The sequence below is a fragment of the Pseudorca crassidens genome, chromosome 18, assembly GCF_039906515.1.
Source record: "Pseudorca crassidens isolate mPseCra1 chromosome 18, mPseCra1.hap1, whole genome shotgun sequence".
Lineage (NCBI taxonomy): Eukaryota > Metazoa > Chordata > Mammalia > Artiodactyla > Delphinidae > Pseudorca > Pseudorca crassidens.
The window spans coordinates 60,140,004-60,159,946 of NC_090313.1; the positions used below are offsets into that span (position 1 = coordinate 60,140,004).

Consider the following 19,943-nt stretch of genomic DNA (forward strand, 5'->3'; position numbering starts at 1 on the left):
TGATTGAATAAAAATTGTATAGATATTTCCTAAACATCAAAAATTACTATATGAATAGTTAGTCCAAAAAAAAAAAAAGAGATGTTATTTCATAAATGACCAATTTAGAAGTGCCTTGAATTGACTGACATCTATCGGTTAATTAGGTTTGTTGTTAAAGAGACTCTACTAGTGTCCGAAATAGGTTCTATACTGATCAGTATCTAAGACAGTATTGAGAGGTATAGCTGTGTGTCGAGGGTTGAGCAGAGTTGGCTAGATTCACTTATCAATAAAGCGTGCCAGCAGACTTACAGATGTCTTTAAAGAGAAATTTTACATTACCTTGGGAAAAAAATCCACCAGTGGTAAACACTGATTCTATAATAGATTTATTTCTAAATAATTGACATATTTATACATATTAAGCTTCTTCTATGTAAACAGATTTTTTGTGTGAATCGTATTTGCTAAGATTGTTAGTTATTTAGGTCTTTGGAAAAGGTATCTGGTAGGTCTTTTGCTTTTTATCTGCATAATCTATGGGTACTCCTTCTTTCCACTGACATGATTCATTAGTACTCTAAGTCTGTGGGCTTGCGAACTGTTAACGATTAACGGTATTAACTGCATGCCAAGTATATGATTGATAAGTACTAACACTCAGTTTTTTATCATTCTTTTTATTCCATGCGCCATCTTTCATTCTCCTATATTGTACATTTGAAATTAAATTCCATAATATGAAATTCGCTTCATTTCCATACAATCCTTATGCCATTTGTGAAATGCTGCTGCCCCTTTGGTTTTTCCTGGTCCTTGTGCAACTGTACGCGGACTGGCTCTCTCGCTCTCCTGCAGACCCAGCCCTCACTCTTCCTCCTATCTCCTTCAACAAACTTACACAGGCACAAACATGGGACAACTCTAGCTACAGTGTTCCATCTGAAGGAGACAGTGACAATGGTAGGTGGCTTTGTACCTATTCTTCGATGTGCTCATTAATAAGCCAGTGAATGAATATACTGAACATTCATTTCTGTGCAGCTGAAGATAGAGTGTATATTCTCCTGCATGCCTGATATAAGAGATAATAATAGTAAACCTGGAAAGTCCAGAAAAGTGCATGTGGATTGTTCTTCAGCAGTTTATCAGACTACATTTAATTATCTTGAATATTCTGAATTTTGGAAGGACTGTACAATAATTTCTTCTCTATCCTTTCTGCTTGGGTTTTTTTTTTTTTTTTTGGTGTGTTTGCTTGTTTATAAAAATTGGGGGTTTGTACATTTGGATAATCTCTGCTGCTCCTGCTTCTGAACTAAATGCTTTCAGAGTTTCATCTTTTATCATCTATGCTTATTTACCATATGAAATGTTTAAAGTAATCAAGACATACTGTGGCCAATCCAAGAGGACTGCACTGAAAATAGTTAGAAGTGAGAAATTCCTAAAAATGAAGAGAAATCACTTGCTTTTTTTTTTTGCAAATTATTTGCACATTTTGACTTTTGATACCTTCAGCCCTTTTGAGTGTAATTTCATCTGCATGATATTTAAGAATGGTAACTTGGCTTGAGAACCAAATGTGCAAATAAGAAATTGCAGACATCTAGCTAGGATTCATGTGGATATCGTTTGATTTCGTGCCACTAAATATCTGAAGTAGCTTAAAAGATGAAAATAAAATAAATATAGTTATTTAGATATACTTACCACAGATATCTGAATCTCCATACTGGTCTGTTACTTCAGATTTTAAACATTTTACTCCAAGATACCAGAAGATAAAAGTAACGTGAAATGAAATAGAGAATATGATTTATAGGGAAGAGAAGTGATATGTGGGGTAAAACCACGATGCAAGCACAATAAGAAGATGTATTTTCTGATAATACTTATTTTTTTAATCTAAGTATCAATATGTTATATGTAATGAATAGAAACCGTATATTTAAAACATTTTCTGTGATTTCTGGTCAAAATTCAACCAAAAAATGCTTTTCCAGACTTCCCTTATGTACAAGGATAATGTATATCTTGGCAGGTTAGTTCCAAAAGGAATTTCATCATTTCATAGATTTCTAAAATTTTAACTGAAAACAAGTGTGATTAACAACAACAACAGGGAAACCAAAGTCCCTTCCTATATCATCCCATTTTAAATTCTGGAAGTTGAGGAAGGCTAAATGAAAACTTTCTTGATAAACCTGTTCCTTTACTTAAAAATAAAAAGGGGAGAGAGGCATTTTTGTTTTTCAGAAAGCATGGCTATTTATGGATCTGATGTTATTTAAAGGAAATGAGCCTAGAATGAAAGATTTATGTGTGATTTGCTATTTCCTTAGGAGTGATATCTGAAACCAAAGACATTTTTTTTTAAGCTGGGTAAGATCTAGACATCTTGCGTAGCAGTAAGATTTCTATCTTTATGGATGAACCGACCAAAACGAGAAAGGTGGGTCACGCTGGGTCACGCTGTTAGGTAGAGGGAGTGGTGGGGTCACACCCAGGGCTTCTAACTCTCTGATCATCTCCTCTCCACCATATCTACCTTCATCTACAGCTGTTTATTGAGGGTTCTTTGTGCAAGCTACTAAGCCAGACGGCCTTCTTTTTATTGAAAGTCCTAAGATTTCCATAGAAAAATAATCATTGTGAAAATCTTTCTGAAAATAAAATAACCTGGAATACTTCTCTGGTAGTTTTTATTTGAGTGAAAATTCCAGGGATTCATGTGTAGCTGTTATGCTGTACCCCCCCGCCCAAACACACACAAATAATGAAAGGATTGTTTTCAGTATTCATCTACCTGGGTTAATCATGTCAGATATTGGATAGTTGTTATTTTCCCCTATTTGTAATTTGTCTACAATATGCCCTGGGCAAGAGATGATTTTCTGTTAATTATCTATTAATTTTCTGGCAACAGAAATCTTGGCAAATATTTGTGTAGGTTCCCAGATCTCACCTTTCAAATAGAATCTTCGTTTTTTTTGTGTGCTAAATATTGCCTTCTGATTTGAATACATTTTCCAGTACATTTTCTAAATTAATGAAGAAGCACTATATGTATCCCCAAGTATATGTGCTAAGGTTGGAAGAGGAATACAGCCTACTTTTATGTTGTTCTTACTGGTTCCTCTGAAATAGTAGATCCCATTCAGTGGCCTCTCATGGCATTTCAAAGCTGATTACCCCAGCAGTTTTGTTTCCTCATATTTTCTCCATTATCCAGTATCTGCAGCTATCTCACCCTGTGTAAATAAATGGCATCATATTACCAATTCAACCCAGCATAATGTAGCTTGCCTTTCATTTGTATTTTTATTAATTATTTTTGGTAAAGTTGGCATTTTTATACCTTGTTCACTGTCTTTATGTTAAAATTACCCTTTTATTTAAATTCCAATATTTAAGTAAAATTTAAATTTTATTAAAAAAATACATTTAAAATAATAAACATAGCTTTCTAATATTTTGTTTCAAATATATCTCATTTCAAATTCCCTATTTTCCCTAAAACTCATTCTTCAAAGAAATAAAAAAAGGCAAACTGGCTAGAAGGTCCTTGGGAGTTTGAATTCCCACAATCCCCAAAGTTCTACCTCCTAAAATGGATGGGGAAGGATGTGGATGTGTGTCTGTATGTCTTTCCACCCCTGGAGCTGGATGGGGCAGCTTCACTTCAAGTTGTTCTTAACTTGATAACTTCTCTTCTGCTCCTTTTCTTGTGCCCTCTTACTACTCTGCATCTTTCTATCCTTTTCCCCTTCACTTTGAAATTAAAATCATTCCTATCTTCCTTTGAATTATTTTCCCTTTTTCATTTGCAGTGAATTGGTAGGTGCTAATTTATACTTAAGATTGATCTTTAAACTATCACTGGAAAGTGAGTGAATGGACATATCTATCTTGGGCCAGTTTACAGACATTTTCTGGAATTGTTTTACCATAATCTTGCACTTCTAGGTATTATTTTCCCCATTACAAAAATGATGAAACTGAAGCTGTGAGGTGAGAGGTGTTTCAGTGGTTCAGTATTTTGTCTTCATAGTAGAATCATCTGGGCATTTTATACACGACAGCCGCCTATACCCCACACTGCCTGTGCTGATTTATTCGGAGTAGCATGGAGTCTTCGCACTGATTATTATTCTTATTATTTTACTGCTTTTATGTTATGTGTAAGTAGGTGAAAACCACTGGGTTGAATAAACTGCCCAAGACCATAGAAAGCATTTTGAGGGCAGAGGATTTACATAATTCATTTTTGGGCACCAGAGGGAATAAATGAATTGCACTAATTAGATTTCTGATTCACATTAACCTGGATCTACAGCTCATGATACTTTTTCAAAGCCACCATATTGTTGCCCTTGAATTTGTATGTCTTCAACATCACACCCAGTCCAGGTTTTTAATTTCAAAGGAGAAGTTGAGAGCCAAATTCCAAAACCTCATGTGTCCACAGAGAAGAAATCTAGAGTTAAATTTAGACAACAAAGGTTAATAATATAGACTGATAATTTCTATGCAAAGTTCCTTTCACTCAATAATTAAATAAGTAACATTTCAGGCAATTTTTAGAGGAGCGAGCTTTCTTTGCTTAACTGAAAGATACTTTTACAACATTTAGAAAAAGTTTCTTGTGCACATCCTTAAATACTTACTGAGTGCCTCCTATGTGTAAGGCATGATGCTCGTTACTGTGGATACAGATCTGAAAAAGACAGACTAGATCTCTGCCTTCCTGGAACTTTTATTTCAGTCTCTAATGCATTCAGACCTGGAGACTAAGTTTTAGGAGATTTTTCATGTTAAAAAAAATTGAGATGACTGATTATCGGGGTAGGGTAATCTCTGACAAGGTATTCTCCATATAAAGTGATCTTTGAATGAGGGAATTTTTGAAACACTTTTTTGTTTATTCATCTAACAAACTGCTTTGTGGGGCAGGGGTAGAGGTTTAAATTGGAAACAAACATAAACTCTTACAGAGTCCTCATGGAGAAAAGCAGATCTCTCCTGTAAGAAAGTGAAGAGTGCCGTTAGAGACACAGATAAAGCATGTTGTACATTCACAGCTAACAGACCACTCCCAGGTCAGGGATGAAGATGAGGGGAAGGGTGAAGGAGGAGGTAGAGATAACGGAAAAGTCAGTGGACTTGGACGTGTACCTGCAAGGATGCATTTGATATTCTGCATAAGCATATTCACCATTCCCTGCAGAGTCTTTGCTTGGAAATTTGTCTCTTCAGCTAAAGAAATTGCAAATATGAACAAATCGTCCTTTTCATTCTTTGACTGTTATCAGTATTTGATATACAGTAATTAAACAGCTAAGCAGGACTCATTATTTCCTGCATCTGAAATCACCTATTTCCTTGTCTCTTCCTACCCCTTGTGCATGCATATGTGTGTGTACACACACACACACTGACACACACCCTCACTCTGCTCCCTTGCCCCTCTTTTTTTCTTCTTATTTACACAATCATTGTGACATTTGATGTGAAAGACAGTTACTAACAGCGCGGCTCTTAATATTGTCTTGCAGCCACAAGCTAAATTTTTATTCCCCTGAATTAAGTAGGGGAGTTCTTGAAACGTAGTGATATGAAATTAAGGAAGACCGGAATAATTCCTCCATAGATCAATTTCCTGAAGTTTTGACCAGGCTGGTCACTGCATTTATTATTTAAATATGACTTGAAAGAAAAAACAAAACAAAACAACTGTGGATAAAATAATCAGAGCTACCATAATGGTCCTATTAAAATTATTCTGTCATAACAAACTTATGTGCTTTGTAGATTTATTATTAAATAGTTCATTTTAAATTCTAATGTATTCTACAATAATTAATCTATTTAGAAAACTAGTAGTATTATAGTCAGGTTTCCAGTAATTTTATGTACATTTGAAGTATTCATCTTAAAAATAATGGTTCACGTATGTTTTAACACTTTTTGACCGCTTACATTCATAAAGCAAATACCCAAGCATGCATTTTGTATTTTTTGAGACGTATGGGAATTTAAGATGAAAAGCAATGCCAGGAAATTAAAGCCCAGATACCATTGAATTATCTCGGTGTCTTACACAGGACTCTAACAGGGTATAGATACTTGAAGAGTGTGCTGTTAACCAAAAGTTCACGGTTAATTTAACTTCCTGATAGCTTCGTATTCAGAATGAAATCTGCCAGTAAAAACATACTGAAAATATTAAACATGTAGTATTAGATAAGATTTCCCCCAGAAAAAAAGGGAAAGGAAAATAAAACCTCCAAAGAAAACAGTAGATTTGTTTAAACGGTTCTGGGGCTCCCCTTGCTGGCCAGTGTGTGTATTACTCAGCTAAGTCCACATTCCTTGACTTTTTTTGGTAAATTTGGTTGACTTTTTCTTTGGTGGTGTGGATTATTTCTAGACTTTACATTTTAATATATATCTCTTCTGGTCACTATGTTTAAATGGGTAGATTTTTTTGGTTGGTCTCAATATGGTGCAAAGGCAAATTTAATGCATTTCCAGTTTCTTCCATGCTTCTTACTTTGTCAGATTCTTCCTCGTTTCCCTTTGCTCTGTGAACTTCTCATCTCTCCCTGCTGGTTGGTCAACCCTACTTCCTTTGCCTGCCTTGCCTTTGTTTTTGAAACAATGGGTCTCGCTTCCTGTGGGGTTTGGTTTTTGTGGGTCTTGGTGACAAGACTTTGGCTCTTCCTTAGGTGGCTTGAGGCAGAAGCCCAGGCCCCAGGCTGACTTCTCTCTGAGGTTCCAGAAGGTGTTAACATATACAATAGATCATTCCCTTGCTCCATTAACTTCTGTAAGTCACGGATTTCTTAAGATGTGTCAACTTTCTGGTCCTCTGTAGAGCACCAGAGGGCTGATTCAGATATCCGAGAACTGATTTAGAAAGAAAATACTGAGATGTGAGAAGTATAGTGCAAGACACTTATTAAAGTGTTTTGGTTCAAAGATACAAATTGAGGTTAAAACGACATAGTTGGGTGAATAGGGGATAATTGATTATACGGTGGACTCCCGTTGTTTTTATTCAAAGTATATTTGTAAACCTTATTTCATTAAAAAACAAATAAATTGAAATGCTTTTAAAGTGGTTCATAGCAAATGTTTAGCAGAATAGAATAAACGTTACATAATGTTCTTATTCTACATCATTGAAGATTCGGTAATTGAAACTCCTAGAATTGCAGTATGTCAGTGCAGCCTTCTACGTGGTATTGATTTTTAAAATGGGAGTTCTCTGCCCCAAATTTTCTGAAGCGCCCCCCTCATTTGTCCCCCCCGCCCCCAATCTGAAAATCTATGGGACACGGGGAACCAACTACAGCTCTTAACCGTTCTTTGCCCCCTCTGGTGTGCATGGAAAGTTGACAGTCTTAATAAGATAAGAATCTCAAGGAAGAAAACGATTCAAGTTTAAATTCGCCCTGGGCTTTGTATCCTAATTAAAATTGCCATAATCACTCTGCCCGTACATGGCGTATTTTGTACCTTCTCTGTTAGTCTTTAAAAGATGTCATCCTTCAAAGGTTGAGAGCATTCCTTTTCTCTGCAGCCAGGGCCTTACCTCCTTCCAGAGTTGCCACTGTGAGTAGCCGTTTCTGGAGGTTGTAAGTTTAAGGACCTGCAGCCAGAGATGATCTCTTAAAACTGTCTCCCATCTTGCCAGCTTTGCTAAAAGGAGTCTGTGGTCATCTCTGAAGAGCTGACTTTTGGGATGTGCTGTCAGTGACGTGATAGAAGGCAGGATTCTTCCCTCCACACTCAGATAGCTATCTGAGTGGGTAGTGTGTCTCATCACTTAGTTCCTAACCCAGGCTGATGAAAAACTCAGCCAACAGAAGCCTTAACCTGTGCTTGTCTGTAACCTGTAAAGCAATTGTCTTATTAGTTGAAACAAAGTATCCAAATTGAAGGAAAGCATTGTGAAACCTGGAGTGTAGATGAAAACTTGGAATAAAAGCAGGGGGAAAATGTGAGAGAAGGGGTCTGGAATGGTGCCAAGGATGACCAATCCCTTTCCTGGATTCAGTTGGTTTGTCCACACAACCCAGAATAATTGAATACATAATCTTCTCTAGCATATTCGAATCAAGCTTTTCATGCGAAGTCAGAATTTATTGTTTTGTGAGTGGTGAATGAATTATTTGGGATAAATAAACTATTTGATTTAAATATGAGCAGCCCTATACGGCATCCTGTACTAGGCGCTCCATAAAGGCTCTTTTCCCTTTCTGTTACAGTGTTTCTTAGACCACAGAGAAATTTGGAATCTATAGACCCACAGTTTACAATTCGGCGGAAAATGGAGCAGATGAGAGAAGAAAAAGAACTGGTGGAACAGCTCCGAGAGGTACCGGGAAACATTGTGTAACTAAATAATTATTTCCAGAATTGAAGCAGCCTTCTGTATTTTTAAAAAGTAGACATTGGGGACTTCCCTGGTGGTCCAGTGGTTAAGACTTCACCTTCCAATACAAGGGGTGTGGGTTCGATCCCTGGTTGGGGAGCTGAGATCCCACATGCCTCATGGCCCAAAAACCAAAACACAAAACAGAAGGAATATTGTAACAATTTAATAAAGACTTTAAAAATGGTCCACATCAAAAAAATCTTTAAATAAAAAAGTAGACTTTGAAGCACTGCAGACTGAATATCTAGTTTCAAATCTAGCCAGCTCACTGTTTGATATTGGACAAGTCACTTAACATCCCTGAGTTTGAGTCTTTTCATGTATTAAAAACAATAGTTTCCATCTACCTTCATGGGATTTTATGAGAAATATATGAGATAATGTAAGTAGAAATACTTAATACCTATGTATAAAAGCTAGTATTATTTCAGTTCTGGTATGCTTTAAAAAATGCACTGTTATTAATTTACTTCATAATATGCCATGAATTTAAAGATATTTATAGTTAGCCTTACTACGTACCCCAAACCGGCCAGAATTTTCGAATGTCATAATAGGCAAACCATTGGAGTTCCTACCAAGGGTGAAGTCTCGTGCTGGGTGCCAGAGAAGATTTCAAGCTTGGTGATGGCAGGGACCATGGCTGTCTTATTCCTTGTTGTGTTTCTATTCCCAGCACAGCTCCTAGTGGGAACTGTGTATGTATTTTTCTAAGACCTCATGGTCTTTGTGTCTAGTTAGGAGGATCGCATGTAAATATGTGGAAGATCGAACAGCAGGACAAGGGTCAGTCACCAAAGAACACACTGGTATTAGTTATTAAAGGCAGTACGTCATGAATTACTACATAACTTCTTTATATTTAAAGAGAAGTATCATAGCCGTGAACTAGACGAATATAAGAAGCTTCTTGAGGAGGTAGATTTTATACTACATCTTCTCCTTTCACTAGCAAATGGTTATTGACTGCTCTCTGTGCCAGGCTGTATAGTCTAGGTGACAGACAGAGAAAAGAACAAAAAGGTCCCTGCTGCATGAAGCCTGTAGTCTACTGAGAAGACAGAGTAAGTAAGAAGGAAACAAATAAATACACAATTTCAGATAGCAATGAGTTCTACAAATGAGCAGTGAATCCTATAATTAAAATTAAAGCTGGGCTTCCCTGGTGGCGCAGTGGTTCAGAGTCGGCCTGCCGATGCAGGGGACACGGGTTCGTGCCCCGGTCCGGGAGGATCCCACATGCCGCGGAGCGGCTGGGCCCGTGAGCCATGGCCACTGAGCCTGCGCGTCCAGAGCCTGTGCTCCGCAACGGGAGAGCCCACAACAGTGAGAGGCCCACGTACCGCAAAAAAAAAAAGTTAAAGCTGAATTAAGGTAGGTCAGAATCTTTGTTGTTGCAGATGATAACTTTATATACGGTTTAGCACGTAGTCAGGAGGAAAGAAGAAAAACCCAGAAACCTCTTACCACCACTTTAAGCCACTGTGGTTGACTCAACAGTCACATAGGGCAAGTCAGTCCTCTGTCATTTGCCTAGAATATTTGGATGTGCAGTAAACTTGGGAGGTGAACTTTCAGAGATATGTAAAAATAAGATCAGAAGTTGAGCTATGCCTCTCAAAGAGTGATATAATTTTCTCTTAAAGCCTGGGTCATATCGATAGCTTATGTTTTAATTTAGTGATGTAAAATTAGAGACTGAAAGCATGCTTGGAAAAAAATGAGGTGTCTGTACAAGGCAGTTCTGAAAGAGAATTATGCAACACTGTTACATGCACTGATTTTCAAGTACTTCACTTATTGCAGATCTCCCAATAAAGTCATCCTTGCTTAGCAGTTATCCATTTACAAGGAGCTTCTGCTGTAAAGCAGAAATTTGCATTTGAAGTTTTAAAAACCGATCTATCTACTTCTGCTTCTGAGGAGATGGAGTTGATGTACTTTTCCCCATTCATCCCACTAAGTACAACTAAAACCCCTGGTGATTCTATATAAAATAAGCATAGGATCACTCTGAAAAGTGGAGAGAATAATTCAGACTAGCTGGGCTCCTTGGGACTAGGAATGACGGTGGTGAGTCCAGTGGGATTTCTTTTTTGCTTCATCTTTCTCAGACTTGAAGGTGAAGTAGTTAGAAACCGGAAACGCTAATGGGCACAAATTAAGGAAAAAAAGTCCCAATGAAAGCTTGCTTACTTTAGTCAAAGGACCAGAAAAGGGGCAGCCTAGTGAGAGAGAAAATTTTTAGACATTAAAGGCTCTACTCCAGCTAAACACTACAGAAAACCCGTGGTCCCACCCCTACCCATGCCTGCAAAGATGGCGTAGGCAGCTAGACTTTAACCTCTGCTGGGATGGTATCAGAGAAGGCCACATTGGGAGCCAGGAATTTCATTCCCATGAGCTAAGAATGATCCCATCCCCTCCCGTGGTATCAGTGGAGCCCACATGGGGAGCCTGGATTTCCACACCCACACCAGTCACTGACAGCAAGTGGGAATCTGCATTTACACAGCAGTAACAAGGTGGTAGCCTCCCTTTCCCTGCCAGAGCCGTGTCCAAAAAAGCCAGCTAAAACAGAAAGTTTAAATGGATTCAGAGTCTCATAACACCAGAAATGTCCAGGTTTCAACCCAAAAAAATCACTCATTCTACCAAGAACCAGAACGAATGTGAAAAGATAATCAACAGATGACAACACTGTTGTGGCAGAGATGTTATCATGTGACAAAGATTTTATACTGTTCGTGATAGAAATGCTTCCACAAGCAATTACAAACACAGGTGAAACAAAGAAAAAAATAGAATGCCTCTGCAAAGGAATAAAAAATCTTAGCAGGGGTTTCCCTGGTGGTGCAGTGGTTGAGAGTCCGCCTGCCGATGCAGGGGACACGGGTTCGTGCCCCGGTCCGGGAAGATCCGACATGCCGCGGAGCGGCTAGGCCCGTGAGCCATGGCCGCTGAGCCCGTGCGTCCGGAGCCTGTGCTCCGCAAGGGGAGAGGCCACCACAGTGAGAGGCCCGCGTACCGCAAAAAAAAAAAAAAAAAAAAAAAAATCTTAGCAGAGAAATAGAAGACATAAAGAAGGACCAATGGAAATTTAGAACTGCAGAATACATTATCCAAAAGAAGAAGCCCAGGGGGTGGGCTCAACAGCAGAATGGAGGTAACAGAGGAAAGAATCAGTGAACTGGAAGAAAGAACAATAGGGATTACCTAATCTGAGTAGCAGAGAGAAGACAGACTGAAAATAAATGAGCAGAGAGCCCCAGGGACCTGTGGGCGTGTAACAGATGATACACATTCGTGTCATGGCAGTCCTGGAAGGAGAGGAGAAGGGGAGTAGGGCCAAAGAGGTACTGGGGGTGGGAGAGAAGTGGGTGTGGCTGGTAAAACAGCATTGTGAGAGACCCTTGTGGTGATGGATGTGTTCTATCAATGCCAGTGTCCCGATTGTGAAGTTGTAGTATGTATTTTTGAAGGTTGTTAGCTTAGAGGGAAACTGGGTAAAGGGTACGTGAGATCTCGCTGTATTACTTCTTATAACTCCAGATGAATTTATAATTATCTCAAAGTGTTTAATTTTTTAAAAAGGGAGAAAAATTGATTTTTGAACTAAAACATGGTCTCAGAGAAAAGCATCTCTTAATCCCTTTTGTGCCCCTTGCAGTCTGTCTGAACCAGTTGGATTTTGGTTTTTTAATTTATTTTTATTTATTTTATTTTATTTATTTTTTATTGAAGTATAATTGACTTAAAATATGATTTTAGTTTCGGGTGTACTACATAGTGATGTGATATTTTTACACATGGCAAAACGATCACTATGGATTTGGCTTTTATTGTTCAACTCAGTCTGTTTTTCTATTTTCATTGCTAAGTCTGAGGCAATGTTGAACTTAAGAAGTCCATTTTTTTTTTTTTTGGCTGTCTCGGGTCTTCGTTGTGGCACATGGGATCTTCACTGTGGCATGTGGGATCTTTCATTGCGTCACATGAGCTTCTCTCTAGTTGTGGCGTGTGGGTTTTCTCTTCTCTAGTTGTGGCGTGGGGTCCAGAGCACATGGGCTCTGTAGTTTGTGGCACTCGGGCTCTCTAGTTGAGGTGCGTGAGCTCAGTAGTTGTGGCGCGTGGGCTTAGTTGACCCGCGGCATGTAGGATCTTAGTTCCCTGACCAGGGATCAAACCCGCGTCCCCTTCATTGGAAGGCGGATTCTTTCCCACTGGACCACCAGGGAAATCCCAAGAAGCCCATTCTTTTAAAAATTCAACTAATTAAAAATTTTAGACACAACTGAATTTTTTTTTCTACAGAGGGATTTTTATTTTAATACCTTTCGAAAAGGTTGAAATCATGTCAGTGTTTTCCACGTGTTCTTATCCTTCTCCATAATGAAACTTAAGTCTCAATTCATAAATATCCATAACTGTATTTTACCCTCAGTTGCCTGAGAGCAATTGGCTTCCTTCTGATTCCTTCCCAGAGCATCGAGATGAGACTCAAGGTCAGCCTACACGAAGACCTGGGGGCTGCCCTCATGGATGGCGTCGTCCTCTGCCATCTAGTCAACCACATCCGCCCACGATCCGTCGCAAGCATCCATGTCCCCTCACCAGCAGTCGTAAGTAACACCATATAAAGGGAAACTAACTCTTACATCAAACAAACTCCTTTGGGACAGTATTGCTGGTTAAAGATACCGATGGGATCTCCAGGACCCTGCTCAAATGCTCTGTGTTGGGCCCCAAACAACTAGAAGAGCAGAAAAGGAATAGCATTTCTGAATGAAGTAACATTTTCACTGTAAAAAGGGAAAATATTTAAAGTAAGTACGTAAATGACAGAAAAGGAACTTACTTCAAATATAAAGCAAAACACGTTAAAGAAACCCTTGGGGTGCTAACTTTAAGACTGTAGAGACACAAAGATTCATTCCTCACAAGGACTTATTTAAACAGTGAGGAGTCTTTTTGGGAAACTTCTTTTGGTTGGCGAGTTCTCTTCTAAATGGAAACTCTTTCCTCTATTAATTATTGAGGATTTTAGGATAGCTCCGAAAAGATGTGGATTCTGTATAAAATATCATTAGTAACCTGTCAGGCCAGAGGTTGGTCAGCTGGTCATTAATTCAACAATTCCTTGATCACTAGCTGTGATCAGGGGTAGGTGGGAGATACCAAGGAAACTGGGGAAAGATGAAAGAGACTGAGTGAGATGCCATTAGTCCCTAAAAATCCTCGTCTCCATGTGGGGGAGATAAAGCAGGTGCTGGCATCCTCTTCCTATAATCATGGACCATATTACCATCCAGAAGAGAGCTATAGAGTCATGTTATGGTCATTCAGATGAGGGAGGGGGAATCAGAGATAAGCTGGTCTTTGAAGCCTACGTAGGGTTCAGACAAGTAGAGAAAACCTCTATCCATACTATTTACTATTAGGTGAAGCAGAAGAGTTTAGGAGCTAAGAATGTAGGGGTTGGATTCCAATTCCACATCTATATAATCCATACGACTTTGGGAAAGTTATTTAACCTTTCTTTAACTTGATTGGCTCTTCTCTGTCATGGAACTGCTCCCATGAGGATGAAATGAGGGCCTACATGTGATATAAATGTGAATGCAAGCCATTGTGATCATTAGTGTTTATGAACAGATTTTTCAAAAGCCAGAGCCCCCAACCTCAAGGCACAGTGTTCATAAAATATCATAGGAAGAGTCTGTGGAGTGAAAGCCTCACGTGAAGCCCCACTCCCCGGCCAGGAAGGCATTGTAGTGGCATTATTTTTCTTAGTTTCTTTTCTTTTGGCAGCAGGAAAAACTAGCTGATGATCGCATTTCAACTGTCAGTTTTCTTTCTATACAGTTGAATATATTTTTCCCTTCAAAAGACTGACCACTTTTTTGCCTCAGAAAACACAGGAAAAAACCAAAACAAAACAATTTGTCTTCTGATTCAAATCTGCTTTATCTGCCTTAGTTTGGGCAGTAAATTCTGTCCTATAACCGAATATGAAAAAGTTTTGAAGTCCAAACTACTGTTAAGTTGTTAGAGCTGTGTACCAGATTCTCATTCAGTATTCTTCCCCAACTTGTAAGAAAGAAAGTACGATTCCTCAGCCTCCAATTTAAATATACAGTTATCGTGTTATAAGGACACTATGAATCATGTTATCTACACACATTTGTAAATTTGATCAATTCTTCAGGAAAAAAATGCTACTTTCTTTGGTTGTCACCTTTTATCTTTTTCAAATAGAAAAATTTAATTGAAAATATAATGGGAATAATGCTTGATCGGAGAAAATGGAGAAATGCAGGAGGAAAATATATCATGTTCTATCCCACCACCCAAAGACAACCACTGTTTACATTTTGGCTTTTATGCTGCTAACATTCCTTCTACATATAAGTTGTTTCTGAATTGTGAGCTTCTCATATCTACTATTTAGTAGTTTTTAAACTTTATGAAAACCTAAGTATTTCCCCAAGTCATTAAAACGCTTCATTAATATCCATTTGAACAACTGTGAAGTGTTTTAGCTTATGTTATTATATTGTAGTTTTCCTTTCTAGAAATGTTTCTAAATGTCCACTTCTCAGAAATTCTTCTCTGAGCGTCTTGAGCTCCCATTGGCCAGACCCAGCCATGGCGTAGCGGTAGAGCCCGCTTCCATCTCCAGTCTGTGTAACATTGCCTTACAAACGCTGTCCACGCCCGTGTTTGCACAAGGTGCTCACTCTACTCCTGCTCCCCACCCTGCCTCTAAATCTCCTCGCCTTGCAGCATCACCCGCTTTCTAATAAAACCGATTGCTTTGGCGAGAAAGAGAGTCATTGGCCTGGTGAATTTCACCCTTCATATAGAAATATGTTTGCTGATGGGAAAAGGTGTTTATGGTGTACTTTTAAGTAAACTAAAGCAGGTCACACAACAGTGTGATCTCATAAAAACTGTGTGTGTGTGTATGTGTGTATCCACACATATACATTCACATGTGCAGAAAATCTTGCACACGTGTATATACATATATACATGTATGCAGAAATTCTACATATAAACACATATCTATGTGTATACATGCATGTCTTTGTGTACACACACAGTGTCTAGAAGAATATAATCCAAAATATTAACAGCTCTTTAGGTGAATGTTTCTGGATAATTTTTCATTGTCTTCTGTTTGCTTATGTATTATTTTTCTCCAATAAACGTGTAGTACTTCTGCCATTTAGAAAGTTTAAAATTTAACCTGTTATTACAAGTATTTCTCTTAGTAATTCTTTATTTCTGAATATTTGCATTCATAGCCTAAACTTAGCATGGCCAAATGCAGAAGAAACGTCGAAAACTTTCTGGAAGCATGCCGAAAATTAGGAGTACCAGAGGTAACGTCAAACTTAGTTCCAGTAACTATGTTTGAGTAAAGATTTTACTTAATATATGTGTTTGAACCTATTGAATAGATATACACCTTTGTCCATCCTTTTTCATCTCAGTCTTTCTTGAGGAATCATGTTGAATAAGTTATATAAAATTTTAGTTTAAATTACACTATTGCAGTGAAATAAAAATGGCTTAAAATGGTATGGCCAATTCTGAAGAAAAGGGGAATATAATTTTTTCAAGGTTTTGAAATAAGTGCGAAATTCCAAACTTAAAAAAAAAATTTAGTTAGCTTGATTCTCCTCACAAAGAGCAGAAATTGCTGAAGCTTCATTGAGCCTTCTGTGGGTTACATAGGGTAGAATTTTGGAGGTAATGATTTTTCCCTATCCGAAGCTCTTAAGCACAGTAGACCTGTAGTTGACCACTGATTTGTTGATTTGCACTCCTTGTAGGTTTGGGGTATGTAGTTCAAAATAATAAGCATTGAAAATATTATAATTATTGTTATTATTATCATTAATCACAACCATTCATAATAAGAATGTTTGTGTATTGCTTTATAGTTTGTTAACTGTTTGTATTTACATTTTCCCCTTTAGTCCACCGTAGACCCAATTGGCAATTCCCTGTAGCCAGCCCAGCAATGATTTGCTACTTTTTCTTTCTCCCAAGCTAAGCCCCAGCCTTAGCCTCAGCCAGATAAGATAGCTGATTCGGGTCTTCTGACGACTTTACTATCAGTAACATAAAATGATTTCTTAGGGAGATAAAAGACAGTTCACTCAGAATTTGGGGATAAGTTGACAAGCTTTTCATCATTGTGATAAAGGAAAATAGAAACTACATTTCTTAAAATTTTCTTCTGTCTTTTCTAATGTTCCAGGAATAAAGTAACTACAAACTCTATCATGAGATACTGTTTTTGAGTATATGAAGGAATTACATTTTCATGTAGTTCTACTAACTGATAGGAGTTAGTTATTGGAATTGAGTAAGGCTTTTTCTCCCTCCCTCCCTCCCTCCCTCCCTCCCTCCCTCTCTCTCTCCCTTTCTTCCTTCCTTCCTTCCTTCCTTCCTATTTTTCAGCTTGGTGACATTTGAAGGTGAGAGTTAAGTGGTGGGCTTCTAATCTTATTTGAGGAAAAGGAGAGAATTATTAAAACATCTTTAAGTCAAAACTGTACCCATTAAAAGAAGCTTTCAAATTCGTTTTTAAATAGAGTGTAATCTTTATATAAGGTACTAAATGTCTTTATGATCAATCCACATGTCTTTCAGCAATGTTAATCTGTGTGTCTGTATTGTATGTGTGCATTCTACTATTGCCCATACATTTCTTGGCTTCAGATGTTTGTGAAATTCTCATGCGCCTACCATTTTTAATGATTTGATTCCGTCATGGGTTAATAAGTGTGTGTGAATCAAAATTATCACACCGAGTTTCAGATTGTAAACTTATTTGTGTCTGTACTCAAAAACGCTGATGAGTGATGACCAATCCCCTGTGATATTTTAAAACTCATCATTTTTCTTGGCTTATGATGACACGAAATGACGTGGAAATGCCCTTAACCATTTATTGTGAGTAAAGATTGGTAATTATGATTTCCTTCTAAAGTGAGGAACAGGAAATTAAACTAGCATCAAAATGCAGAGAAAATTTTATCATAATATCTGAATTATGCCCCTGGCACTAATAGGCAACTGATAATTCCGGAGACAATTGAAATTACAAGAAGTAAATCATCTTTTTTGCCAGTGTTCCAACTTAACTATGCTTAGTAAGAGATATATCACTAAGGCTATTTTTGAAACGATTTTTAAGATTTGAGGTGATTTTCAAGTTTGCATTTTGTATGTGTGTGATTGTGTGTACATCTATATCCATCCTGATGGATAATCCAGTAGCATCTTACTGGTGACTAGAGTCACATTAAGTTCATTGTTACTAGAAAAAGTCTGTTCGTTGGTTAGCAGTTGAACTTCTTTAATGAGATATGTTAAAGGAAGGGAGGAATATTCTAGTGGAAAACCAGAAATTGCAATTGGAGTGCAGCTGGCAAAACTTGCTATATATACTCAGAGGAACATGCTTTCATCTCTTGGAATAAATGAGTCATAAATTGTTGGAAATGAGGAAATGTTTTCATCTAGGAATGCGATACTAAGTTGGGGGAGGGGTGGAAATAACCCCTTCTTCCACTACTTAAGATGGTTGATGATTTGAGTATATATGTGGGACACTGCAATTCTAGTTGCAGGAACTCTCCCCTTGCAGTCAGGCATTTTAAAAGCCTGGTACTTAAAAGCGGAGGACCTTTAACGTTACATTTTCTTTTTTTGCTTCAAGCTTAATATTTGGGTAACAAAATACTCACTGATTTCCCGGCAGCTTAGTGAATTCCTCCTAATTTGCAAGCTTGCCCTGCTTTCTTCTCCATCCCTAACTTATCTACATACACACACCGATAAGTCACTGGAGATCTGGAATTCTGTATTATTTTAAGCTAAATAGCTAACTGACAATGATAAATCATCCTGTAGAGACTGAGAAGTCGCAGCTGTGCTCTCAGCCCGAGTTTGTTGCCCTTTGTAATAGAACTACAGTTTGAAACTACAACCCAAAGTCAGGGTTGGCAGCTTACTCAGTTTTATCAGGTTCATCTGGGTGGAATGTGGTCACTGAGCAAATGATGACATATAAATTAATACGATGGGAAGGAAGCGATTTTAAAATTGTTCCAGTTGTTATGGTTTTTATTATAGTTTCTCTAGAAGTCCCCAGGCACCCAATCCCAGGTACCTGCCTCAGGGTTGGTCAAGGTTCATGAAGCATTTTGTTGTGTGCCCAGTGGAGTGGTTTCCCTATAAATGTGGCTTCTTCGAATTGGCTGCATTCAGAACCGCACACAGTGTAAGCGCCCTAGTTTGTTTGCAGAAGGTCGGAGTAGGCACTAAGAGTAGATGGATACGGCGACTCTAGACCTCTGTCTGTTATTCCTGACGTTTGGATGAGGCTACATCTATACCTTTCTTAGTCCAGGGGCACAGACAGGACTTGGCAGTCAACGTCACCTATAGAAAGGAGTTGACATCACAGAAGTCGGCGTTGGGTTTCTGGAGAAATTCTGTTAGGGCGACAGCAGGCGTATTTGCTGTCATCTGTGAGGGATCCTGGGAAGAGGTAGAGGTTTGCTGATGAGAATACCAAGGGCAGATGCTGAAAAACGAATCGGAAATGCCGCCCCCCACCCCGCCCCAGCCCCAGCAAGTTCCTTTTCTGGTGGCAGAGTTAATATCTCTTCAGGTAGTTATTTCAGCCTGGGTCACTTCTGCTGCCCATTTCCAGTGCCTTGGGGTTTTTTGTTTTTGATTTTGTTTTTCTGTTTGGGGCCAGTTCTTCAACTAATGGGACAGATTGAGTGACTGCCACCTGGAAGGAGAGGCGTGAGGGCGAATGCGGAGGATCTGTGAGCAGAGCGAGGGACACGGGGTTTGGGGTGAATTAGCCGCACCTGAGCTGTTAACTGGTTATGTGCCCTGAGGCAAGCCTATTAAAGCCTGGAGCCGTGAACCACTCGCCGGGACCTTCTTGCAGCTGCATCATCTTCTCAAACGCTCACGGTTGAGGCTCGGAGGCCAATATTTTATTACCATGCTCTGAGGAAAATGAGGCCCAGAGACATTACACAATTTCCTAAGCTCATGCCCGCAGCTGGGAGGCAGCAGAGCTGGCATTCGAACCCCGGTCCGTCCGCGTCCAGCGCCTGCCTTCTTTCCGGCACACACAGGGGCTCTCCGCGTCCGAGTTCCCCGCTCTGCAAACTGCAGGTGTTGGACTTAAGCAGTGGATTAAACCCCATTCTCCAGAGCCCCTTGATTCTCTCGGAAGCCAAGCCGGGGCTGCAGGTCACTCCCACCCCCCTTGATTCAGCCCCGGCAGTTTCTCCTTTGCCCGTGTGGCACGTATCGGCTTTCCAGTTAAGAGTTCCTTTGGGGGAAAAGTGTGCTGTTGCTAATTATAGTTTGAAAATCACTAGACCCTTAAGGTTTCTTTGAGCTGACAGCCCATGGACGCTCAGCTCCATCCCGCAGCGCCATGATCGCTTTCCCCCATCAGCTCCTC

At 39.0% G+C, this 19,943-nt stretch overlaps 1 protein-coding gene across 7 annotated transcripts in view; it reads left to right on the forward strand.

The window, feature by feature from the left end:
- LRCH1 (leucine rich repeats and calponin homology domain containing 1) overlaps positions 1-19,943 on the forward strand; it is a 189,826-nt gene that overhangs the window by 154,979 nt on the left and 14,904 nt on the right. For 4 of the 7 annotated variants that reach the window (XM_067712992.1, XM_067712995.1, XM_067712994.1 and 1 more), the window contains 3 exons: positions 8,259-8,368; positions 12,913-13,050; positions 15,739-15,816. In XM_067712992.1, the coding sequence (XP_067569093.1) occupies positions 8,259-8,368; positions 12,913-13,050; positions 15,739-15,816 (326 nt within the window). Of the gene's footprint in view, positions 1-840; positions 946-8,258; positions 8,369-12,912; positions 13,051-15,738; positions 15,817-19,943 lie in introns of all 7 variants that reach the window. The other 3 variants (XM_067712990.1, XM_067712993.1, XM_067712991.1) reach the window with 1 other exon arrangement.